The following is a 20,192-nucleotide window of genomic DNA, read 5'->3' on the forward strand; positions in this document are numbered from 1 at the left end:
ACAGAGAAGTTTGCAAACACCAAGATGAACGTATGTAGGAAAGTCTTATGATTAAGGTATTGGACAGGACTTAAGAAAGATGGCATCATAACGTGGCTCTGCCACAGACTTCCCGTTTGACCTTTCTCTCTCTCTACCTTAGTTCCCTAGCTATAAAATAAAGATAATACTACTTACTTTCTCCTATCTTTTATCTTGTCTATTTAGATTGTAATTTGTTTGGGGCATGGACTGTCTCTTATTACTTATATGTATGGTGCCAGCCCAATAAGAGGGACGGATAGTCCAGCACTTAGCACTAACATGGGATACAGGAGACCAGGGTTCAATTCTCTGCTCCTCCAGTGTCTGTGTGCCTCAGCTCCTGATCTGTACAATGGTAACAATAGCACTTCCCTACCTCACAGTGGGCCATTGTGAGGATGAACATATTAAAGACTGTGAGGGCTCAGACACTACAGGAATGGGGGCCATATAAGTACTGACAGATAGATAGACAGATAGAGGCATCAGTCTTTAATGTGGCCTCTCAGCATTAAAGCTGGAGAGACATTTTTGACAAAAAGAAATTTTTGTTGGAAAAACCAATTCACCTAAACCAAAATCATTTGCAGAAGAGGCAGTTTTGACAAACTTCCCATTTTGAAACATTTTTAAAAACCATTTCAAACTGTCTAAATGTCCTGTTTTGACATTTTCAAAATGAAAAAGTTCTCGTTTTCAATTCCAAAAGACTTTGGGTTGAAATTTAATTTATAGTAAAAAAAAAAAAAATTAAAAGACAAAATATAAACAAAATGTTTAAAAATTATTGGAATGAAATGTTTCAATCAACCTGATCCAAATTATTTTTCAGATTTTCAGTTTGCAAAAATTTGAGATTTTGATTTTTTGTCCCAATTTGGGGTAGGAAATTTTTTTGAAAACTCAAAAAATATTTTGTGGGACAAGAAAAATGTTTCCTGGCCAGCTCTACTGGACACTACCAAAATACAAATAATAAAAAAATAACAAAAAGGCTCCACAGGAGAAGTAGGATTTAAAGGACAATTTTGAAGTAGACAAAGGGTACGGGTGCTTGGGAAAGTGGAGGTTGTTCCAAGTGGAGGTTGCCAAATACAAAAAGGTGCAAAGCCAAGATTAGGATCAGTCAACAGGTGCAGTTAGAACAAAGGAGAGATGGGAAGGGGTGATACAACCAGTGGTGAGCTGGAGCCGGTTCGCACCGGTTCGCTAGAACTGGTTGTTAAATTTAGAAGCCCTTTTAGAACCGGTTGTTCCTCGAGGGACAACTGGTTCTAAAAGGGCTTCTAAATTTAACTGGCCAAAAGTGGTGCCTTAAGCGCCGACTCCATGGGTGCTCCATGCAGAGCACCCACCAGCAGCTCCCCACCCCACCCCCAGCTCACCTCCAATCCGCCTCCTCCCCTGAACGCGCCGCCCCGCCCTGCTTCTCCTCCCCCCCCCCCCGACTTCCCGCGAACCAGCTGTTCGCGCGGGAAGCCGGGGCAGGCTGAGAAGCAGGCCGCAGCTTCCCGCTCAGGCCCAGGGAGACGGAGGTGAGCTTCGAGAGGGGGGAAGAGGGGAGGGCGTGTGTGCGAGGAGGGCCGCCCAAGCCGCAGCAGGTAACCGGAGTGGGGGACGCGCAAGGGAACGACTCCTTCCTCCAGCTCAATTCTGCCACCATTGGCCTGAGTGTGAAGCCGCCACCTGCTTCTCAGTCCTCCCAGGCTTCCTGCAGAACAGCTGCTTTCGCGGGAAGCCGGGGGGTGGGAGAGGGGGGTGGCAGAGAAGCAGAGCGGGGCGGTGCGTTCAGCGGAGGAGGTGGAGTGGAGGTGAGGTGAGCTGGGGCTGGGCGAGGGATGGGGAGCTACCAGGGGGGTGCTCTGCACCCACCAAATTTTCCCCGTGGGCGCTCCAGCCCCAGAGCACCCAGGGAGTTGGCACCTAAGGCGCCACTTTTGATGTGATCAGTGGGGGAGCGGCTGCTCCCCCTGCTTCCCCCCAGCTACGCTCCCCCGCCCCTAGGAGCCAGAGGGACCTCCCGGATGCTTCCTGGGAGCTGCCCCATGTAAGCAACACTGGGACTCCCCACCTCGCCCCCTGGCAGGTCCCTCTGGCTTTTAGGTGTGGGGTGGGCACCCACTACGGTGGCCCACGAGACCCTCCTGCCCTGTTCTGGGGGCAGTCAGGGGACAGGGGAGGGGAGTGGATGAGGCAGGGGTCCTGATGGGGGGGGAGGGGGCTCAAGGAACGCAGGGGGGTTGGATGGGGCAGGAGTCCCAGGGGGCAGGGGTGGGCAATGATCCCCTCGTGGGGTGAGGAAGGAACCCGTTGTTAAGATTTTGGCAGCTCATCACTGGATACGACCAAAGTACTCTAATGTTGAAGACATTTTGGCAGACAAGGAAAAGTAGGTACATTTTCTTGGGCTTCTTCCAGCCTTGTTATTAATAAGTGTCACAGTCAAAGTGAGATGAACTAAGATCATCTTTCTCTCTCTATATCTTTCCCAGTTTGCAAACCCAAAGCAGATACTCCTCGCCTTTGGCCAAAGATTAGACACAGCTCCCTTTAGGGTCTAGAAACAATCACCATCGTTTCAGGATCTGGTCTGAGGGAGAGAGCACAGGGGTTATTCAACAGTAAATCAAGGCGATTCAACTCATGGAGCAAAGGTCTGAGTTCAGGATGTGAGCACTGGATTTTTGCATAGTGGTATAGGAAGACCTCAATGCATCAGTCTTTGACAGCAGACGGAGTATTTTAGAATCTTCTAGCAGTATTATTATTTTGTCTGAACCTTTGATTACATTAATGATGATTTAATAAGTAAGTTTTATATTAATCTCAGGCATTACATGTAAGACCCGGGCACACAGAATATACTACACCCACAAAATCTAGCATAAAGGAATATTAAGGTTGCAAAGTCTAGCACTCAAAAGTTAGGAAGTGTGAGAATTAAGGTTGCTTGTGGAAGCTTAACTTGACCCCCTTGTGCATCTGCATCATGATAATCTTTAATTACATAAATTACATGATCAACGTGAAGAATGTGGGAGATGCCAGATTCAAAAAAAACAAACAAAAACAAAAACATTGTGAGTAACTCTATTTGAATACTAATCAGTTGTCTGCTACACAGGTACAAAGAGTTAATTCAGTCGGGGGGGGCGGGGGGGATTACTCCTCTGCAGGAAGGCGGAGAATTGCTAATGATTAATGGAGAATAAGTGAATCGACTGCCGGAAGTCCACCTTTGACTTTTCGACTTTTTTCTTCCGTGGACCAAGCGCTGTCTGCATGGGGATTTAGGCTGGCTTAACAACTCCACTCAGGAGTGTGGGTGCTTACAACACACCTGACTAAGAGAGTTAAACCAACATAATTTTTTTTAGTGTAGACCAGGCCTATAGGCTGGTCTATACTGGGAAATTACATCACCATAGCTACATCACTCAGGGGTGTGAAAAATTCACACTCTTCAGCAGCATTGTAAAGTCCACCTAAGTCACAGGGTAAACAGTGCTAGGCCAATGGAAGAATTCATCTGTCAACCTAGCTACTGCCTCTTGGCAAGATGGATTACCTATGTCAGCGGGAGAACCCCTCCCATTCACGTAGACAGTGCTACAGCAGCACAGCTGTCCCGCTATAGTGTTTTAAGTGTAGACAAGCCCTTAGCACGAGGTGAATTGATTCCACCCTGAGAGGTAAAGGCATGAGTCTGACATTTAAAAGGTGTGCACAAGGAAAGATTGAGTGACAAGTCAAAGCAACAGTTCACCTTGGAACCATAACAATCGCATACAGTAGAACCTCAGAGTTACAGAAACCTCGGGAATGGAGGTTGTCCATGACTCTGAAATGTTTGTAACAAAGCACAGTTCAGGCTCCAGATCCAGCAGCTGACACTCCAGGCCACGCTTCAGCAGCAGTTGAACTGCCTACTGAGCCCTGGCATGACTTTGCAAGCTTGTCCCCCTCGCGGCAAGGGGGTGCGCGTGTAGGTGTATGAAAACAGTGTGTCCCCGTCCTGGGCGGGGGGGGGGGGGGGGGGAGAATAAGTGCATCCCCCTCCTGGCAGGGGGTGGGGGTGAAAGTGCTGCTCCTGATCTGTTGGCTGGCTCCCCCCCCCCCCCCCCCCCGTCGGTCTTTGCTGCTATCTGATTGGTTACTTCTGGTTTCACTTGGTGTCCGGTTGACTGGTCAGTCTGTACCTCTGGTGTTCATATCTTTGAGGTTCTACTATACTATATTTTCCACAGGACCCCGCCTCATTCAGTGTAAAGAATGGATGGTGCTCTCTTAATGAGCTGCTATTCATTATTTTATTATCTCCTCTCTGTTCCACGTGTGGTCCCATGCCTTATTTACTGCAGTATTCAAACCCAGCTCTGAAAACAGAAATTAATTATCTCATGGGCTTTTCTGTGCCACTTAGCACTATGCCATCTGAGTGCTTCACAAACAAATTCAATTATTTTCACAACACCTTAGTGAAATTTGGGGAAGGGGGATATCCCCATTTTACAAGATGGGGAATTGAGGCACAGTGAGATTAAGGTCCAAAGGTCTAAAGTATCTAATTTGAGACACCCAGGACCTGATTTTTCAGAGTACTTAACATTATATACTACTCAAATACAGCCAAAGCCCAGCTCCCATTGGCTTCAGCTGCAGATGTGAGTGCTCAGGACTTTTCTGTAAATCAGACCCCCTGGTCTCAATTGGGCACTCAGAAAGTAAGGAATACACAATTAGCAGCCACTTGCGAAAAGTATAAGTGACTTGTTTAAGAGATAGCATCCAATTCTCTAGAGCAGCATTCAACTGCCCTAACCAGGAAAACATTCTTTCTCTTCATGAAATACACTGCCTCATTCACTGTGCACCTTCCGACTTCTACAACAAATGAAGCTGGGATCCTAAAGACAACCACCTCTTTCAGCCTTAAGCCTGGCATTTCATAGCATTTGTTTGCTTGGTTTTGCAACTTCAATGTTCCTTTAACATAAATTTGTGTTTATGTAATTTCCTAGGTTTTAAAAAAAGCGATCTGAAAAAAATAGAAATTCCATCATGTGGCACCATATTGACACGCACATGGTTCACCAGCAGCGCTGGAACCTTTAGAACTACTGCACAGACCTCTGCCATTTGAGGTAACTAATAGCAGTAGTAGGTTTTTATCTTCTATGTGGACCAACATTAGACAGGCCTCTTTGTCCCAGTCTCCTTGCCCAGCCAATCCCATTCTTCCCCTGGCTCCTTGTCCCAGTCTCCCCCCAATTACCAGTCCTAATTTCCCTCTCCTCCCCACCCCCTGCCTGCCAGCTTCCACTTCTAATCTCTCCCTCCAAATTCCTTATCCCAATCCATTCCCCCCCGCCCCCCCCCCCCACACACACACACTATGGCCCAAACCCCTTTGCATTGGAGCCAGACAGCTTCCTCCCCCGTGCTGTCTGGACTTCAGCAGAGGGGTCACTGAGAGCACAGGAATGAAAGGCTCCCTGCTTTCAGTTCCACCCCTGCCCAGGGCAGCTGGGAGCAACCATTACAAGGAAAGTCCAATTCCACCTTTATAGCCCTGCTCAGTTGCTCTGTGGGCATGCATAGTCTGATCAGCACCAGGATCATGACCAGTGGGCACAGATTCTTCAGCAATTTTAGCTGCTATAGTCTTAAAAGACTCCACTGAGCCAGCCAAATGCAGGTGGATTTTACAGGGACAGCAAAAGGAATGCTCCTAACACAAACTGCCAAATTTCAAGCCCCTGCTCCAAAGCACCAGGACACTAGAGTTCTCCAAAGAAAAAGCTGCCAATTGTTTTTTATTAGTGCGAAACAATGTATTTTTTCCTAGCCTCATGCTCAGAAACAGCTTAACGGTTTTAGTGAAATTTTTCAAAAAACAAAAACAAAAAAACTACGAAACTCATCCTGCGGCAGACATCTGGCATGGGAAATCTCAGCCCAAATGGGTAAAGTTTGGCAAAAAGTCATACATAATTGAAAACAGGATCTTCTAATGGGAAGTGTCAAGCAACCTTAATAATATGCAGTTTATTTAACAGTACACAGCAACACTACATAACAGTTTAGAACAGGAAATTAAGAAAAATATGAATGCAATTTAAACTGCAAGGGAAATTACTTAGGCAGAATGTAATTAGCCAGACTGGAATTCAGTGAGAGCACCAACATTAACACCCTTAACTCTTATGACAAGTGGCATTAATGACTGAGTGCAGTCAATGCTTCAGCTTTACACCTCATTTAAAGAATAGAAAACCTACATGAAGCTAGCATCCAATGCAGATAATCATTCTAATATGCTCAGTTACTGAAGCAGTGAACTCAATGAAGCAGTTATGCTGAAGGCGGACAGTCTTAAAACATATGCTACAGCAATAAGTACAGGTTTCAGAGTAACAGCCGTGTTAGTCTGTATTCGCAAAAAGAAAAGAAGTACTTGTGGCATGTTAGAGACTAACCAATTTATTTGAGCATAAGCTTTCGTGAGCTACAGCTCACAATATGCATCCGATGAAGTGAGCTGTAGCTCACGAAAGCTTATGCTCAATTAAATTGGTTAGTCTCTAAGGTGCCACAAGTACTCCTTTTCTTTTAGCAATAAGTACATGGACTGCTAACTAGCAGGACTTTCTAGTCCCCTTACTTGGGTTACTGACTGAATCCATGTTTTTTAGATCCATATGCTCAGGGCTCATGGAATAGATTGCAAGCAGTACGCCTTAAAATCATGAACCTTTAAAGGAACTTCGTAATGTAGACATGAAAAATTAGCGTAACAACACTGATCCATTTTCCAATTTCCATTTTCCACCACCAAATACCTGCATGAGATTACAGGTGTAAATAAAATGTTAAAATATTAGAAAATACAAACCTACCTTTTCCTCTACATTTCCGTTACGGTCAAACTGGTAAAGTGATGCCAGATGAGTAATAATCCACCAGCTAAAACTTAATGGATCTTTGCACTGCACTAGCTCAAAAACAGACATCCCTTCTGCAGTACTGGGTCTTTCAAAGACTTTCTTCAGAAGTTTATTCACCCAGCTCCAAAAAGACTGCAGAGAACAGAGAAAGCCCACCAGGGCTGCGTTAAATGACTTTGTACAATAGATTAAATGATAATCTAAGTCTATGTTAAAGAGATTTCCCTCAATACTATCCTGTTTACTCATTAAGATTGTCCTTTTGGTATTAAAGGAAAAAACAAGCTGACAGTCATTAAAAAAATACTGAATAACAAAAGTTAAGTGGCACCCAGGAAAACCTAGAGCCATTTTAGGATTTTATTCTTCAGAAGGCAAATGGAAAACAAGAGCAGTGAAAGGATGACCATTAGTCATCATGGGAGAACATGCTCCTAGAATTTTTACAGGCTAGCTCAAAAGCACATAGAGCCGGGGTCTAGAAGGTGGTGCATTCTACCATCCTCAAAAGAATGAGGAAAACAGAATCATCTTGCACTGGTGTGGACTGTAGTTGACCTGTCTAACAAAAGAAAAACTGAACTATTTAAACCCTGAAAGTGAAAAACAGTTTATGAAAATATTCTTTAAAAACAAGTCTCAGAATACATAAAATATATCAAATGGAACAGGAACTTTAGACACAACCGAGTTCTCAAAATGGATAACAGTTTGCCTGCACTTCATATAGCAGATAAATAATTATATGAAATAATATTAGCTAGGGAAAGATCTAGTAAGAGAGAACAAGGCCTACACATTTATTTATTTTAATTAAAGGAGCTAGCTTGACATTTTTATATTTATTATGATCTTGTGTTAAAGGCACTGGATGGGGACTCAGGAGATCTTTTTAAAGTCTGGAGCTCTGCCACAGCCCAGCACAATCGGAAGGAAGGACTGTCCACTGGTTAGCACATTAGCCTGAGAAGTGAAACAATTCCTTGTTCCATCACAGACCTCCTTTGTGACCTGGGGCAAGTCACTTAATCATAGACTTATAGAACTGTACGGCTGGCGGGGACCTCAAGAAGTCATCAAGACCAGCCCAATGAGCTGAGGCCATAGCAAGTAAACTTAGACCATCCCTGACAGGTGTTTGTCTAATCCATTCTTAAAACCTCTAGTGACGGCGATTCAACAACTTTCCTTGGAAGCCTATTCCAGAGCTTTACTGCCCTTATAGTTAGAAACTTTAGAGTTAGAAACTTTTCCTATTTTCTGACCTAAATCTCCCTTGCTGCAGATTAAGCCCATTACTTCTTGTTCTACCTTTAGTGGACATGGAGAATAATTGATCATTGTCCTCTTTATTATTTGAAGACTTATCAGGTCCTCCCTCAGTCTTCTTTTCTCAAAACTAAATGTGCCCAGGTTTTTTTTAACCTTTCCTCATAGGTCAGGTTTTCTAAACCTTTTATCATTTTCATTGCTCTCCTCTGGACACTCTCCAATTTGTATACATCTTTTCTAAAGTGGGGCACTCACAACTGAGCACAGTACTCCAGCTGAGGCCTCCCCAGTGTTGAGTAAAGTGGGACAATTACCTCCCTGGTCTTACATACAACACTCCTTTTAATATACCCCAGAATGACATTAGCCTTTTTCGTAACTGCAACACACTGATGACTCGTACTCAATTTGTGATCCACTATAACCCCAGAGCCTATTCAGCTGGCCAGTTATTTTCTATTTTGTAGTTGTGCATTTGATTTTTCCTTTCTAAGTGAAGTGATTTTTAAGTGATTTTTCCTTTTCACTTGTCTTTACTGAATTTCAGCTTGCTGAACTCATACCAATTCTCCAATTCGGCAAGGTCATTTTGAATTCTAATTCTGCACTCTAAACTGATTGCAAATCCTGCCAGCTTGGTGTCATCCTCAAATGTTAAGAATACTCTCCATTCCTTTACCCAAATCATGCAGATGTGCCATTTCTAAAAATGGGAAACAAATGGCCTAATGGTGGGTGGGTGTGTCGGAGGGCCAATTATGCAAGGACTACTGCCCTTCTCTTGTGGCCCCCTCCCACCTCAATAGAGAGTAACAGCCTCAATTGCCTTGCTTTCCTGAAAACAGGGACTGCTCCCTATCAGTGCCCTGGGCCACAAGAAAACTACCAGTGACAAAACTCAAACCAGGACACAACAAACTCTCAAGAGTGGGGGCTAAGGTGACATAGCTGGCACATTTGTCTCTTGTATGTCAGGGAGCATAATCTCTCCTAAAGCTCCTGATGGGGCAACTCTGCATCACGCTGGATGTGAACTGGTGCATTCATGGCACAATCTGGTGCTTAATTTGGTAATTGACCAATCACTATTTGAATGTTTTGTAAACACTTTCCTATATTTTCCTCATGCTGTGCATGCAGCAATGTTTCCACTTACCTCTGTCTGAAACCCTTTATTTCTGTGGTCCAGCAGATGAATAAGCAGAACCCATAATTCCTTAATGCAACTACAGGGGTAGTGGTGACTAGTTAGAGCCTCCGATGGTCTAACCTGGTGAAGAAAATATGAAGTCCATTCACTCACAGAGCAGCAGGCTATCTGAAGTTGCATTTTACATACTAATATTTCCATTCTCTTTCTTGCAACAATGTAGAATTTATACACAATTACAGAAGATTCTTGTGCAGCACAATGCACTATTCCATTAACATCTAAAATAAATCATGCACATAGCAAAGGAACCATTATCTACCAATGTACAGTATAAGTAGCATTACTTTTAAGCTTTTACTAAATCAGGTTCAAATGACCTTTCAAAAATATTTAATAAGTGAAAGGGATGTTCTAAGTACTAATGAAAAGAAATAGCACTAAATACCAATTCATTGTCTATTAGTGAAAGAGAGAGAAAATGATTGATTAGATTCACTTGATGTTCCTGGGAAGAGAAGTAAAAGCTTCCAAATGATTTAGTATTTATTATTTTTAACATGCAAATCCCTTAATCGTTATGTGTAATGCTAACAGAACAAAATTTGTTCAACTGAGGAGAGTTTTTGTTCATGGGAATATGTTAAAATGCCTCAATGTCCCTACAATATTTCACATAGTAGCATTTTGGTGGTCCTGCAATAAGACATTATTTTAACATGCTCCAAAGAGCACATTTTGAATCATGTGCGTTATCTGATTATTACTTTTTGTTTAGAGAAATTCTCTTTAGACTGATTTTTAATATGTAAAGCAGTCTTGTGGTGAGTTACCTTTCAGTTTCTCACACTCAGAGAAACAGAGATGTGTGTGCACCTAGAGCAGAATCCACAGTGACAACATATCAAAGAATGTGAGATTACTCTACTGGCTGGTATATAGAGCAATTAGACTTCCTAGTTTAGATCTGCTGACGATAGAAGGCTGTGAAGAAAAGTCAGCGCACCAATATTTATATATACAAATAAAAAAAGAGTTTCGCAAAAAAGGGTACATTACACTGCAGCTGGGAGCATGCTGCTCAGGTACACAGAAAAGCACTAGCTCTGGTCAACTAGTGTGATAAAAATAGCAGCGTAGCCAGGGGCAACATGGGCTAGTTGCCTAAGTACACACCCAAGAGGTCCAGGCCAGTTTGTACTCAGGTGGCACGTGCAAGCTGCTGGTCCTGCTACTTTGGCTATACTGCTATTTTTAGCATGCTAGCTTGAACACAGCTAGCTCTTGTCTGTCCACCCAAAGTTTCCCTTGACCAATGTAAAGAAGCTGTAACAGAAAGCTGAGGTTGTTGAAATAGGAGTGGCATAAATATAAAGCGTAATATGACATTGTAAGTAAGTGCCCAGTTAGCTTACTGCCAAGGTTTTAGTCACTCTTTTTGTTCCTTTTGAGAAAGTATGGAAAGATATTTTCTGCATCTACAGCTCACATTTGGCATGAAACCCAGCACACTGAACTTATTAAATGAGGCACTTCAGTTCTGTACACAGTGCATTTCAAAATTACTCTCCCATTCAATTGCCAGATGGTCATGAATAACTACAACACAGTATGAGTTTCTAACAAATAACACTCTTTAAAAATTTGGTATATTAAACCAATGGCAAAATTTTAAAACACCACCACCAAGGGACTGTTTTCCTATGCATCTGTACAGCACCTAGCACAAAGCAGCCCTGATTATGATTGGGGCTTTCAGGTGCTTTCTGCAAAAAAGAAATAAAATAATAATACCTTTGTATATTTGCTGATTGACAAGCTTATCAGATCGCAGAAGAGGTTTCCACAGTGGGCTTCAAATAAACTGATATTGGTTAAATTTTCTCCTGTTAGATTCATGAATTGGTGAGCATACACAATTTGTCCTAAAACACAACAAAAGATCAGATCTCCTTAACACTTCGGCTTGATTCTACGGACACAAAGACAACAATTTCTATGCACTGTATTTGGGTCAACAAGCAATTCTGAGAGGAATATCGTTTTTGTTTACAAGCAGAAAACTTATTTGAGGAAAGTTTTCCCATTCCAAATTAATCCCTGATGTCTTCTCCCTTTCATAAAAGTTTGATATTATTCTAGTTGACAATAGAATGGTTGGCATTATAATATCTACTTTGCTGGCACAATCCCTGCAGTCACTACACTGCAGTAAAGGTTTCTTCATTTGCAAATTCCTCTCAGTAACAAATGCCTCTGTTTGACAAATCTAAGGAACCGTCCCAGATTGAGGTGTCATTACAGAAGGTTTTGGAACAAATTGATAAACTGTACAGTAATAACTCACCAGGACCAGATGGTATTCACCCAAGAGTTCTGAAGTTACTCAAATATAAAATTGAAGAACTACTAACTGTGACACGTAACCTATTACTTAAATCATTCTCTGTACCAGATGACTGGAAGGTAACTAATGTGACGCCAATTTTTTAAAAAGTCTCCTGAGGCTACCCTGGCAATTACAGGCCAGTAAGCATAACTTCAGTACCAGGCAAATTGGTTGAAACAATAGTAAAGAACAGAATTATCAGACATTTAGATGAACACAATTTGCTGGGAAAGATTCAATATGGCTTTTGTAAAGGGAAATCATGCCTCACCAATCTATTAGAATTCTTTGAGGGGGTCAACAAACATGTGATCCAATCAATACAGTGTACTTAGACTTTCAGAAAGCCTTTGAGAAAGTCCCTCACCAAAGGCTCTTAAGCAAAGTAAGCCTCATGGGAAAAGTGGGAAGTCTTCTCATGGATCAAAAATCAGTTAAAAGATAGGAAACAAAGGGTAGAAATAAACGGTCAGTTTTCACAATAGAGAGAGGTAAATAGTGGTGTCCTCCAGGGGTCTGTACTGGGACTACTACTGTTCAACATATTCATAAATGATCTGGGAAAAGGGATGTCAAGGCTGATTCCCCACTCTGGCACTTTGAGTGCAGATGGGGGCCCGCAAGGATTCTAAAAATTAATACTGGCTACTTCAGGCTTGTATTAAATTCCCAAGGTTACAGCTGACCTTGGATGGATAGATACTGCCACCACCCAAGTACAAAAACCCCTTTGAGAACCCAGAAAGGAGCACTTGGGAATTCCTTCCTGTGGGGTACCCTCAAGCCTTTTCACCCCACCCCGGGGGGAAGAGCTGAGAAAGAAAACAAAGGAAATCAGCTGTTGCAACCAGGTAATTAAACAACACGTGCACAAACCTCTTAGGACACAAAATCCAATCCTGTTCTCAAAAAAGGTAAATTTTATTAAAAACAAAAAGAAAGAAAATACATTGAAAACTCAGGCTACTGCTAGATTTAAAAAAACACACTTACAAAAATTCAGCTTCAAGAATAACCTTTTTGAGGTCCAGCTTAAAGGTTACAGGCAAAATAAAAGCATTTGGGGTTAGCACAGGAGTCCACAAGCCATAAAGAAATAAACAAATAAACCTGATCGCATCTTCCTAGCCATTTCCTGATCTACTTACATATCTGGGGTTTCAAATGAGTAGTTTCTAGGTATGATTTTTCATACCTGGCCCAAACTCTTACAGCATAGCTACAGCCCTGTCTCTGCTTCTCCCCGACACAGACGGACTTAGGGGAAGTTATTTCCCAATTTTAAAAGTTCTAGCTTTCCCATTGGCTCTTTTGGTCAGGTGCCTACTCTTCCTTTTACCTATGCAGGGAGGCTTTTTAACCCTTACAGGTAAAGCAAGTAGAGAACAACAACTAAGAGGGATTGTATAGCTAACTGGCTGGCTGGGTGTCCATAAAAGGGACTCCCCCCCCACCCGCATTTCATTTATCACAAGAGGTAAACAGTGAGGTTGCAAAATTACTCAACATAGTTAAATCCAAAGCAGACTGTGAAGAGTTACAAAGGGATCTCACAAAACTTTGTGACTGGGCAACAAAATGGCAGATAAAATTCAGTGTTGATAAATGCAAAGTAATGCACATTAGAAAACATAATCCCAACTACACATACAAAATGATGGGGTCTAAATTAGCTGTTACCACTCAAGAAAGAGATCTTGGAGTCATTGTGAATAGTTCTCTGAAAACATCCGCTCAATGTGCATCGACAGTCAAAAAAAAGTTAACAGAACGTTGGGAATCAATAAGAAAGGGATAGATGATAAGACAGAAAATAGCATATTGCCTCTACATAATCCATGGTACGCCCACAGCTTGAATACTGCGTGCAGATATGGTCACCCCATCTCAAAAAAGATATATTGGAATTTGAAAAGGTAAAGATAGGCAACAAAAATGATTAGGTGTATGGAACAGCTTCCATATGAGGAGAAGTTAAAAAGACTGGGACTTTTCAGTCTGGAAAAGAGAGACAACTAAGAAGGATATGACAGATGTCTTGATTGGTGTGGAGAAAATGAATAAGGAAATGTTATATACTCGTTCACAAAACACAAGAACTAGGGGTCACCCAGTGAAATTAATAGGCAGCAGATTTAAAACAAAAGGAAGTACTTCACACAACGCACAGTCAACCTGTGTAACTCACTGCCAGGGGATGTTGTGAAGGCCAAAACTATAACAGGATTCAAAAAGGAAGGAGTTACGTTTATGAAGGATAGGTCCATCAATGGTTGTAAGACAGGATGGTCAGAAATGCAACCCCATGCTCTGACTGTCCCTAGCTTCTGTTTGCCAGAAGCTGGGAGTAGACGACAGAGGATGATTGCCTGTTCTGTTCATTCCCTCTGAAGCCCTTGGTGGAACGCAGGATACTGGGCTAGCTGGATCATTCGTCTTACCTGGTATGGCTGTTCTTATATTATGTTCTTACGTGTGTTCTAAAATCGTTACATGTTTTACAGGCACATGAATTGACCACAAACAATTTTATCATTGGAAGGGAGATCTACACTGTCCTTAAAACGTGCTTGTGTAAAACGTTGGCATGACCCTATGCCAAGTAGAACGTACGGAGACAGTTACACAGATAACTAAGGAAAGAGTACTAGGTTCCATAATCCTGGACAGCTCATAAGGCCTTATCTTACAAGGCCTCCACCTGCAGAGCTCTCATTGACATCAGTGGAACAGAAGTCTTGCAGAATTGGGCCCATATTTTATTCTTGAAGATTGAAACTAATGACAAAACTCCCACTGACTTTTGTGGGGTCAGGGTTTCACCTGAGTTGCTTCAGAGAGAAAAAGAAAGAAGAAGAAAAAAAACCAACAAGAGCCTAGGAGCACTACAAGGCATAGAGGATACAAGACCGAGTAAAATTAATGCATACACTATAGTCTGGTTGACTGAATTTTAATGCTAAAACACAAGCCCAGAGGGTGCACTGGAGGTGTGCAGAGGGTGTACTGGATTGCCACCCAGAATCTGATCAACAATTAACACCTCTCAATTACAAAAAAGGCTCTTTAAATTGCTTCCTGAAGGAAAAAAAAATTTCCTAGCAATATCAATTTCAAGGAAACCAAAATTCAAAATTTTCCCCACCAAATCCACTTAATTTTTTTTTAAAATCATGGCAAAACCCTGATGAAAGCTTAACTTCACCAGTAAATCACACTGCTTTTCATTACCTCCCATACCCTTATTTCTGCTTATATGCATTCTCTCTGTTTAAATTATAAGCTCTGTGGGGAAGGGACCTTGTCTTCCATGCCTTGCACACCGTTATTTTTTTTATATAACGCCAACTCTTTCTGCCACTATTTGGAAAGAGTTCTCAAAAAACAAAACACTTAACCCCCAACCCTCACACGCAACATCATCTATCTCTGTTCATTACAAAACTGTGTGGATCCCGTATACACAAGATTCTTTATTCGTGGGGGAATTCTGTGCCAAAAAATTGAAAATTCTGCACATAATATTTTAAAATACTGCAAAATTCTGCATATTTTATTGGTCAAAATAACACGATATAAACAGTTTCAATTATTTTTGGTCATTTATTTTAAAATATCTGTCAGCAAGTACATCTATAACAATACAGACAACAAAAAAGATTCAGGAAATGTTTTTTTGACAAACAGATTCTCTGAGTAATAAATAATTCATTTCAACTACAGTACAGAACCGTATTTCCCACACCCCTCAGAAGCAATGCAAATGCTTGGGGGAGGCAGGGATAATGGAGTTGCTGAGGGAGAGAGAAGTAATTACTGGGACTGGGTGTGAACTTGGAGGGTTGTTGGGTAAGGGTGGGAAGAGTATGGAACAGCTTTTTAGGGGGGCAGGGAGGGATTCTTAGGGAGCTTCCCTCATGCAGACCCTGACTGACCCCTAGCCTCTCCCATTCAGACAGGCACATATGCCCCGTCCCCATGTGTCCCTGCACCCCGATGTGTCCTTCACCCAGTCCACGTGTCCCTCCAACCCCACTCAGACACCCACTCGCCCCATCCCATGTGGCCCTGAACCCCTCACCTGTCCCCATGTGGCTCTGTATCCCCTCTCCCTTCCGGCTCTGTGTTCCCCCACCCAGCCACTCCCATTCCTATGTGTCCCTGTACCCTCTCCCCCGTCCCCAAGTGTCTCTGTGCCCCCAATCAGCCACTTTTTGTCCCTATGTAGCTCTGCACCTCCTCCCCCATCACCATGTGGCCCTGCAACTCACTCCCCCCTGTGGCCCTGTTCCTCCACTCCATTCAGCCCCTGCCCCACTCTGTCCTCCCCCACTAGCCCTTATGAGCTCCTGTCTGACCACCCCCATAGCACCCCACACTGTCTGTCTCCCCATAGCCCGTCTCCTGATGTGGCCTGACAGGCACTGTAAAGGCGGCACTACAGGCTCTCTCTTCTCCCGCTGGCCAGGAGCTGTTGCTGTGTTCTATTACCACAGCACCCTCTGGTGGGCAAAAGGCAGAACTGCAGCAACATTTCAGCAGAAGCTTTTTGTGCTGCGCAAAAAATTAAAAATATGCATGGCTCATTAATTATGCACACGCGCAGTAACACAGAATTCCCCCAGGACAACAAGATGTTTGGGGGCGTTTTGGATACTGAATCCATAACTAAACTGCTGAACAAAATCAAAGACTGGAATATTTTAGAGGACTTACAACACTGTGGATAAGTGACCAAGCATGAGTACGGTTCTTAGTGACATAATGAGACATTTTGTTATCAATTTAAATAGCAGCTGCATTCTGTCTCAAGTAACTGAGCAATCAAGTGTCTAAAATTTTTTGCACACTCATTAAAAAAAAGCAATATAAATGTTTATAAATTCATTGCTTGAGAGCAGCTCATATCAAAGTTACGCGTACTGAATTCAAGTGAACATACACTTGATTGTAACTGTTTTTGCTGAAAATTCTTTATTATGTGACATCCTACTACAATACATTTTGTACAGTTATGTAATGTATTCGCTACGGGCCAAATTTGCCACCTTTTCTCATGTTGATCAACACCTTAATCCACGAGTGGTCCTATTGAGGTCAAGTTCAATTTCAGCTGAAAGGTCAATAGGATACCACATGGGGTAAGATTTTACTCAACATGAGTAAAGGTGGCAGAATCTGCCCTTATATGTTTCAGTAAATCTTTCTTACGGGGCATTGTGCAGAATAGTTAGCGTAAAAGTATTAAAGTATTATTACTCTAACTTGTATGTGGCAGTTAAATGTTCCTGTAGTTCTTGGATAAGTATATATCTGCCTTTCCATAACACCGTATTATGAATGGAAACTTAACAGGAAGTCTTGTTGGCCTCTTTCACTCCCATAACGTCGAATGAATTACTAAAACAGGAGCTGGCTCTCATATACCGCAATGTCTAGATTACTGCAATTGTTGTAATTCACATATGTATCAATCTTGGAACATTATTTAGAAGCTCTATACTAAGGTGGATTTCAATGCAATGTGATAACACCTATGGAAAAGGGAAAAAAATAGTACTCCAGAATTATTTTTTGTGCTTGACTTGGCTGATATACAAATGAACAATACATAAAAAATCCTCACTATGCAACTCATATTGCCCTCTTTTGTATTTCAACCATTTTTCTCCAGCAAGCTGAATTGCTTTGAAGCTGGTCTCCTCGATTGCATTCCCTGACCTTTAGTTTAGTTGCTGCCACAAACAGCTTAATAGTTTCAGTCTGCTCCTTGCCCTGTAAAGCCACTAAAAAAACCCCATGTATATTCGTTTGCCCTTTTCTCACTATATTTTCCATACACTCCTTTGGCCAATGTCTCTCTTCTCCCAATATCTCCTCAGTGGTCGTCTGTGAATAAAAATTAGGATTTTTTTTTAATCAATCACAAAATCTCCTCAAGAATTCTGATGAATGAAGCACAGACACGTTACTTGGATCTGATGAGGAAGTGTCCTCTTTTAAAATCATGGCCTCAACATAACACGAATGAGTTTCGTTATGGTCTTGACCATTCTCTTCAAATCTGTACCAGCCACTCCTGGATAGCCTTTCCATCCAGTTCACATCAAATCATTGTGTGCTGTTCATCATCACCTTTTGATTTTTGCAAGCAACATCCAAAAGTGTATTTTTTTTATTAAACTTGAGTCATTTGAAGTTTCAAGAGAAAATAATTTGGTGGCTCAATCTAATCCCAGTAGCACAAATCCACAATCAATTTGGTTTAATTGTCAACCTTCATTAGGACAGGATCAACCCTGAATTAGTATTGTACATCCACACTGAGATGCACTAGCCAAAGCATGTGGGAAAACTTGAAAATAACCTGCCCTCGCCATTCTTGATTTTAGCCAATGTCTCTAATAGCAATTAAAACGAAAAAAAAAAATAAAGTAAATGAAGAAACTAACCCCCAAAGAAAGTAAAATAATTTGGACAACTTCAGATCAGAAATATATATAACGCGGGGGGGAGGGAGAGGGGAGATAAACTAAATCACTAAAAATATACAAAGCACAAACATGCACCATAAACACATGGACTTACGCAGCATCTTCTCGCCTAGGACATGAAGAACTTCCAGCACTAGCCAATGGATATCCAAGTGGAGATGCAGTAAATGCCATGATGGAGGAAACAGCTGTGATAAGAGACAATTTTTTTTTCTAATTTCATATTTCTTAAGCAAGGCCTGGACCCTACCCTAAGAACCATGAGGACAGGCAGACTCCTGTGACCATGTGGAGTCCCACTGATGTCAAGTATAGTATTAAATAATGCGTTCCAAAGTGAAAGAGAAAATGTTCTTCCTCACACACTTACTCTTCTGGTTTAGAGCAGGTTCACAAAATCTTTAATCTAACCCACAATCCAACTAATCAGAACATCTTAGTTCAAGGTGAACAGGTGAAGCACCACCAACTTCCTTCTAGCACACACATTAGATAGCAGAGAACTGGTAAATGGACCATACCAAGGATCAATATTTTCATTCAGAGGCAAGAGCGCTAACCATTTTAACCTCTGAGACCTCAGAGCTACTCAAAGTGTAACGCATCCATCCCTAGGACAGAGAACATCAGTTCTTCATCAGTCCCTTGACCCAAACAGGGATGGCAAGAATCTAAATGTCACTCCTTACCATTGGTATTTTCCTTCACCATAATGATTTGCACAGCACTCTAAGCATGGAATCTCTTTTAAACAAAATAAAATAAAAATATTCCCTACCACAAAAGGAAAAATCTTATACCTGTATACTGCTCTAGTCTATTAAATGTTCTAGAAAGGGAAATAGAGTTATTGCAGTTTTCTCCTTCACAAATATGCTCTTTTCCTATTTTAGACAAGTTTCAGAATTTGTCTTTATAAAAGTGCCTCTTCTAGTTGGGAACTCAAGAGTTCTCACTATCATCATGGATAAACACAATGAATTTTTGAAAAACAAATAATAGCACTATGACAAGCTGATTGATCAAGCCTATTTATTCACCTCTAAATATAATTACATTTTATTAGCATAATACCAATAAGGATTCTAAAAGGGAAATATTGTACAAAGAAAATGCAAGGTCTAATATACCCAATGTCAAAAAATAACTAACTGTGTTTGAGCAATATGGGATGACACTTAACTAATAAGTGCATTTTTTAAATAAAACTAATTTTTATTCATCATAATTTGTAAGAGTCAAATCTGGACTGTTATATGATGTATTAAAAAGATAAGCCAAACCTTTGCCTGATGTTGAATGGTAAATGCTCCCAGGACACTACTTGGGAGTTCATACAGATGTCCAATATGTAAGGTCAAGGCATGAAGCTCCTCAACCAGCACTGAAGGGAACTGGACTTCCAGTTCTTCATATGGATGAAGTAGCCCATCATTCTCTGTTTTGTGTGATTCCAGGTATCTGAATGAACAGCACATCAATATATAATTAAAGGGTGCATAACAGATGGTTATGCAAAACTAAATACACACAATAAATTAACTGGTTATTGAAACTGAATGTGTCATCTCACCTGAAGATGAACACCTTCACATAATTCAGAAATGCAATACACTGATGTCTGATGTTGCCTGCTTCAGAGTGTAGGTTTGCAGCCAGACCTGAAAACAGAAAATTAACAAGTTAGAGGCATAAATTACTTCTTTCAAAAGAAATCTTTATAATACTAATGACACACCGCAGTGATCAAATATATTTCACAATAAGTTCCAAGAACAATTCCATTTAAACAATATCATTCAACTGTAAACAAAATGTTATATTACAATTTTTCCCTGCTAAGTAACCTCCACACAAACTATCACAAAACACGGTCCAGTTAAAGGTAGAAGGAAGAGAAAAATGCTATACATAGT

General features: G+C 41.5%; 1 protein-coding gene across 4 annotated transcripts in view; it reads right to left on the bottom strand.

The window, feature by feature from the left end:
- Positions 1-20,192, bottom strand: part of MMS22L (MMS22 like, DNA repair protein) — a 139,205-nt gene that overhangs the window by 101,273 nt on the left and 17,740 nt on the right. For 3 of the 4 annotated variants that reach the window (XM_048844953.2, XM_048844954.2, XM_075126590.1), the window contains exons 5-10: positions 19,850-19,937; positions 19,560-19,737; positions 18,371-18,464; positions 11,188-11,318; positions 9,400-9,513; positions 6,924-7,103 (exon numbers count right to left, since the gene is read on the bottom strand). In XM_048844953.2, the coding sequence (XP_048700910.2) occupies positions 6,924-7,103; positions 9,400-9,513; positions 11,188-11,318; positions 18,371-18,464; positions 19,560-19,737; positions 19,850-19,937 (785 nt within the window). Of the gene's footprint in view, positions 1-6,923; positions 7,104-9,399; positions 9,514-11,187; positions 11,319-18,370; positions 18,465-19,559; positions 19,738-19,849; positions 19,938-20,192 lie in introns of those variants that run through there. The other variant, XM_075126591.1, reaches the window with a different exon arrangement.

This window comes from Caretta caretta, chromosome 3 (assembly GCF_965140235.1).
Source record: "Caretta caretta isolate rCarCar2 chromosome 3, rCarCar1.hap1, whole genome shotgun sequence".
NCBI classification, from domain to species: Eukaryota; Metazoa; Chordata; order Testudines; family Cheloniidae; genus Caretta; species Caretta caretta.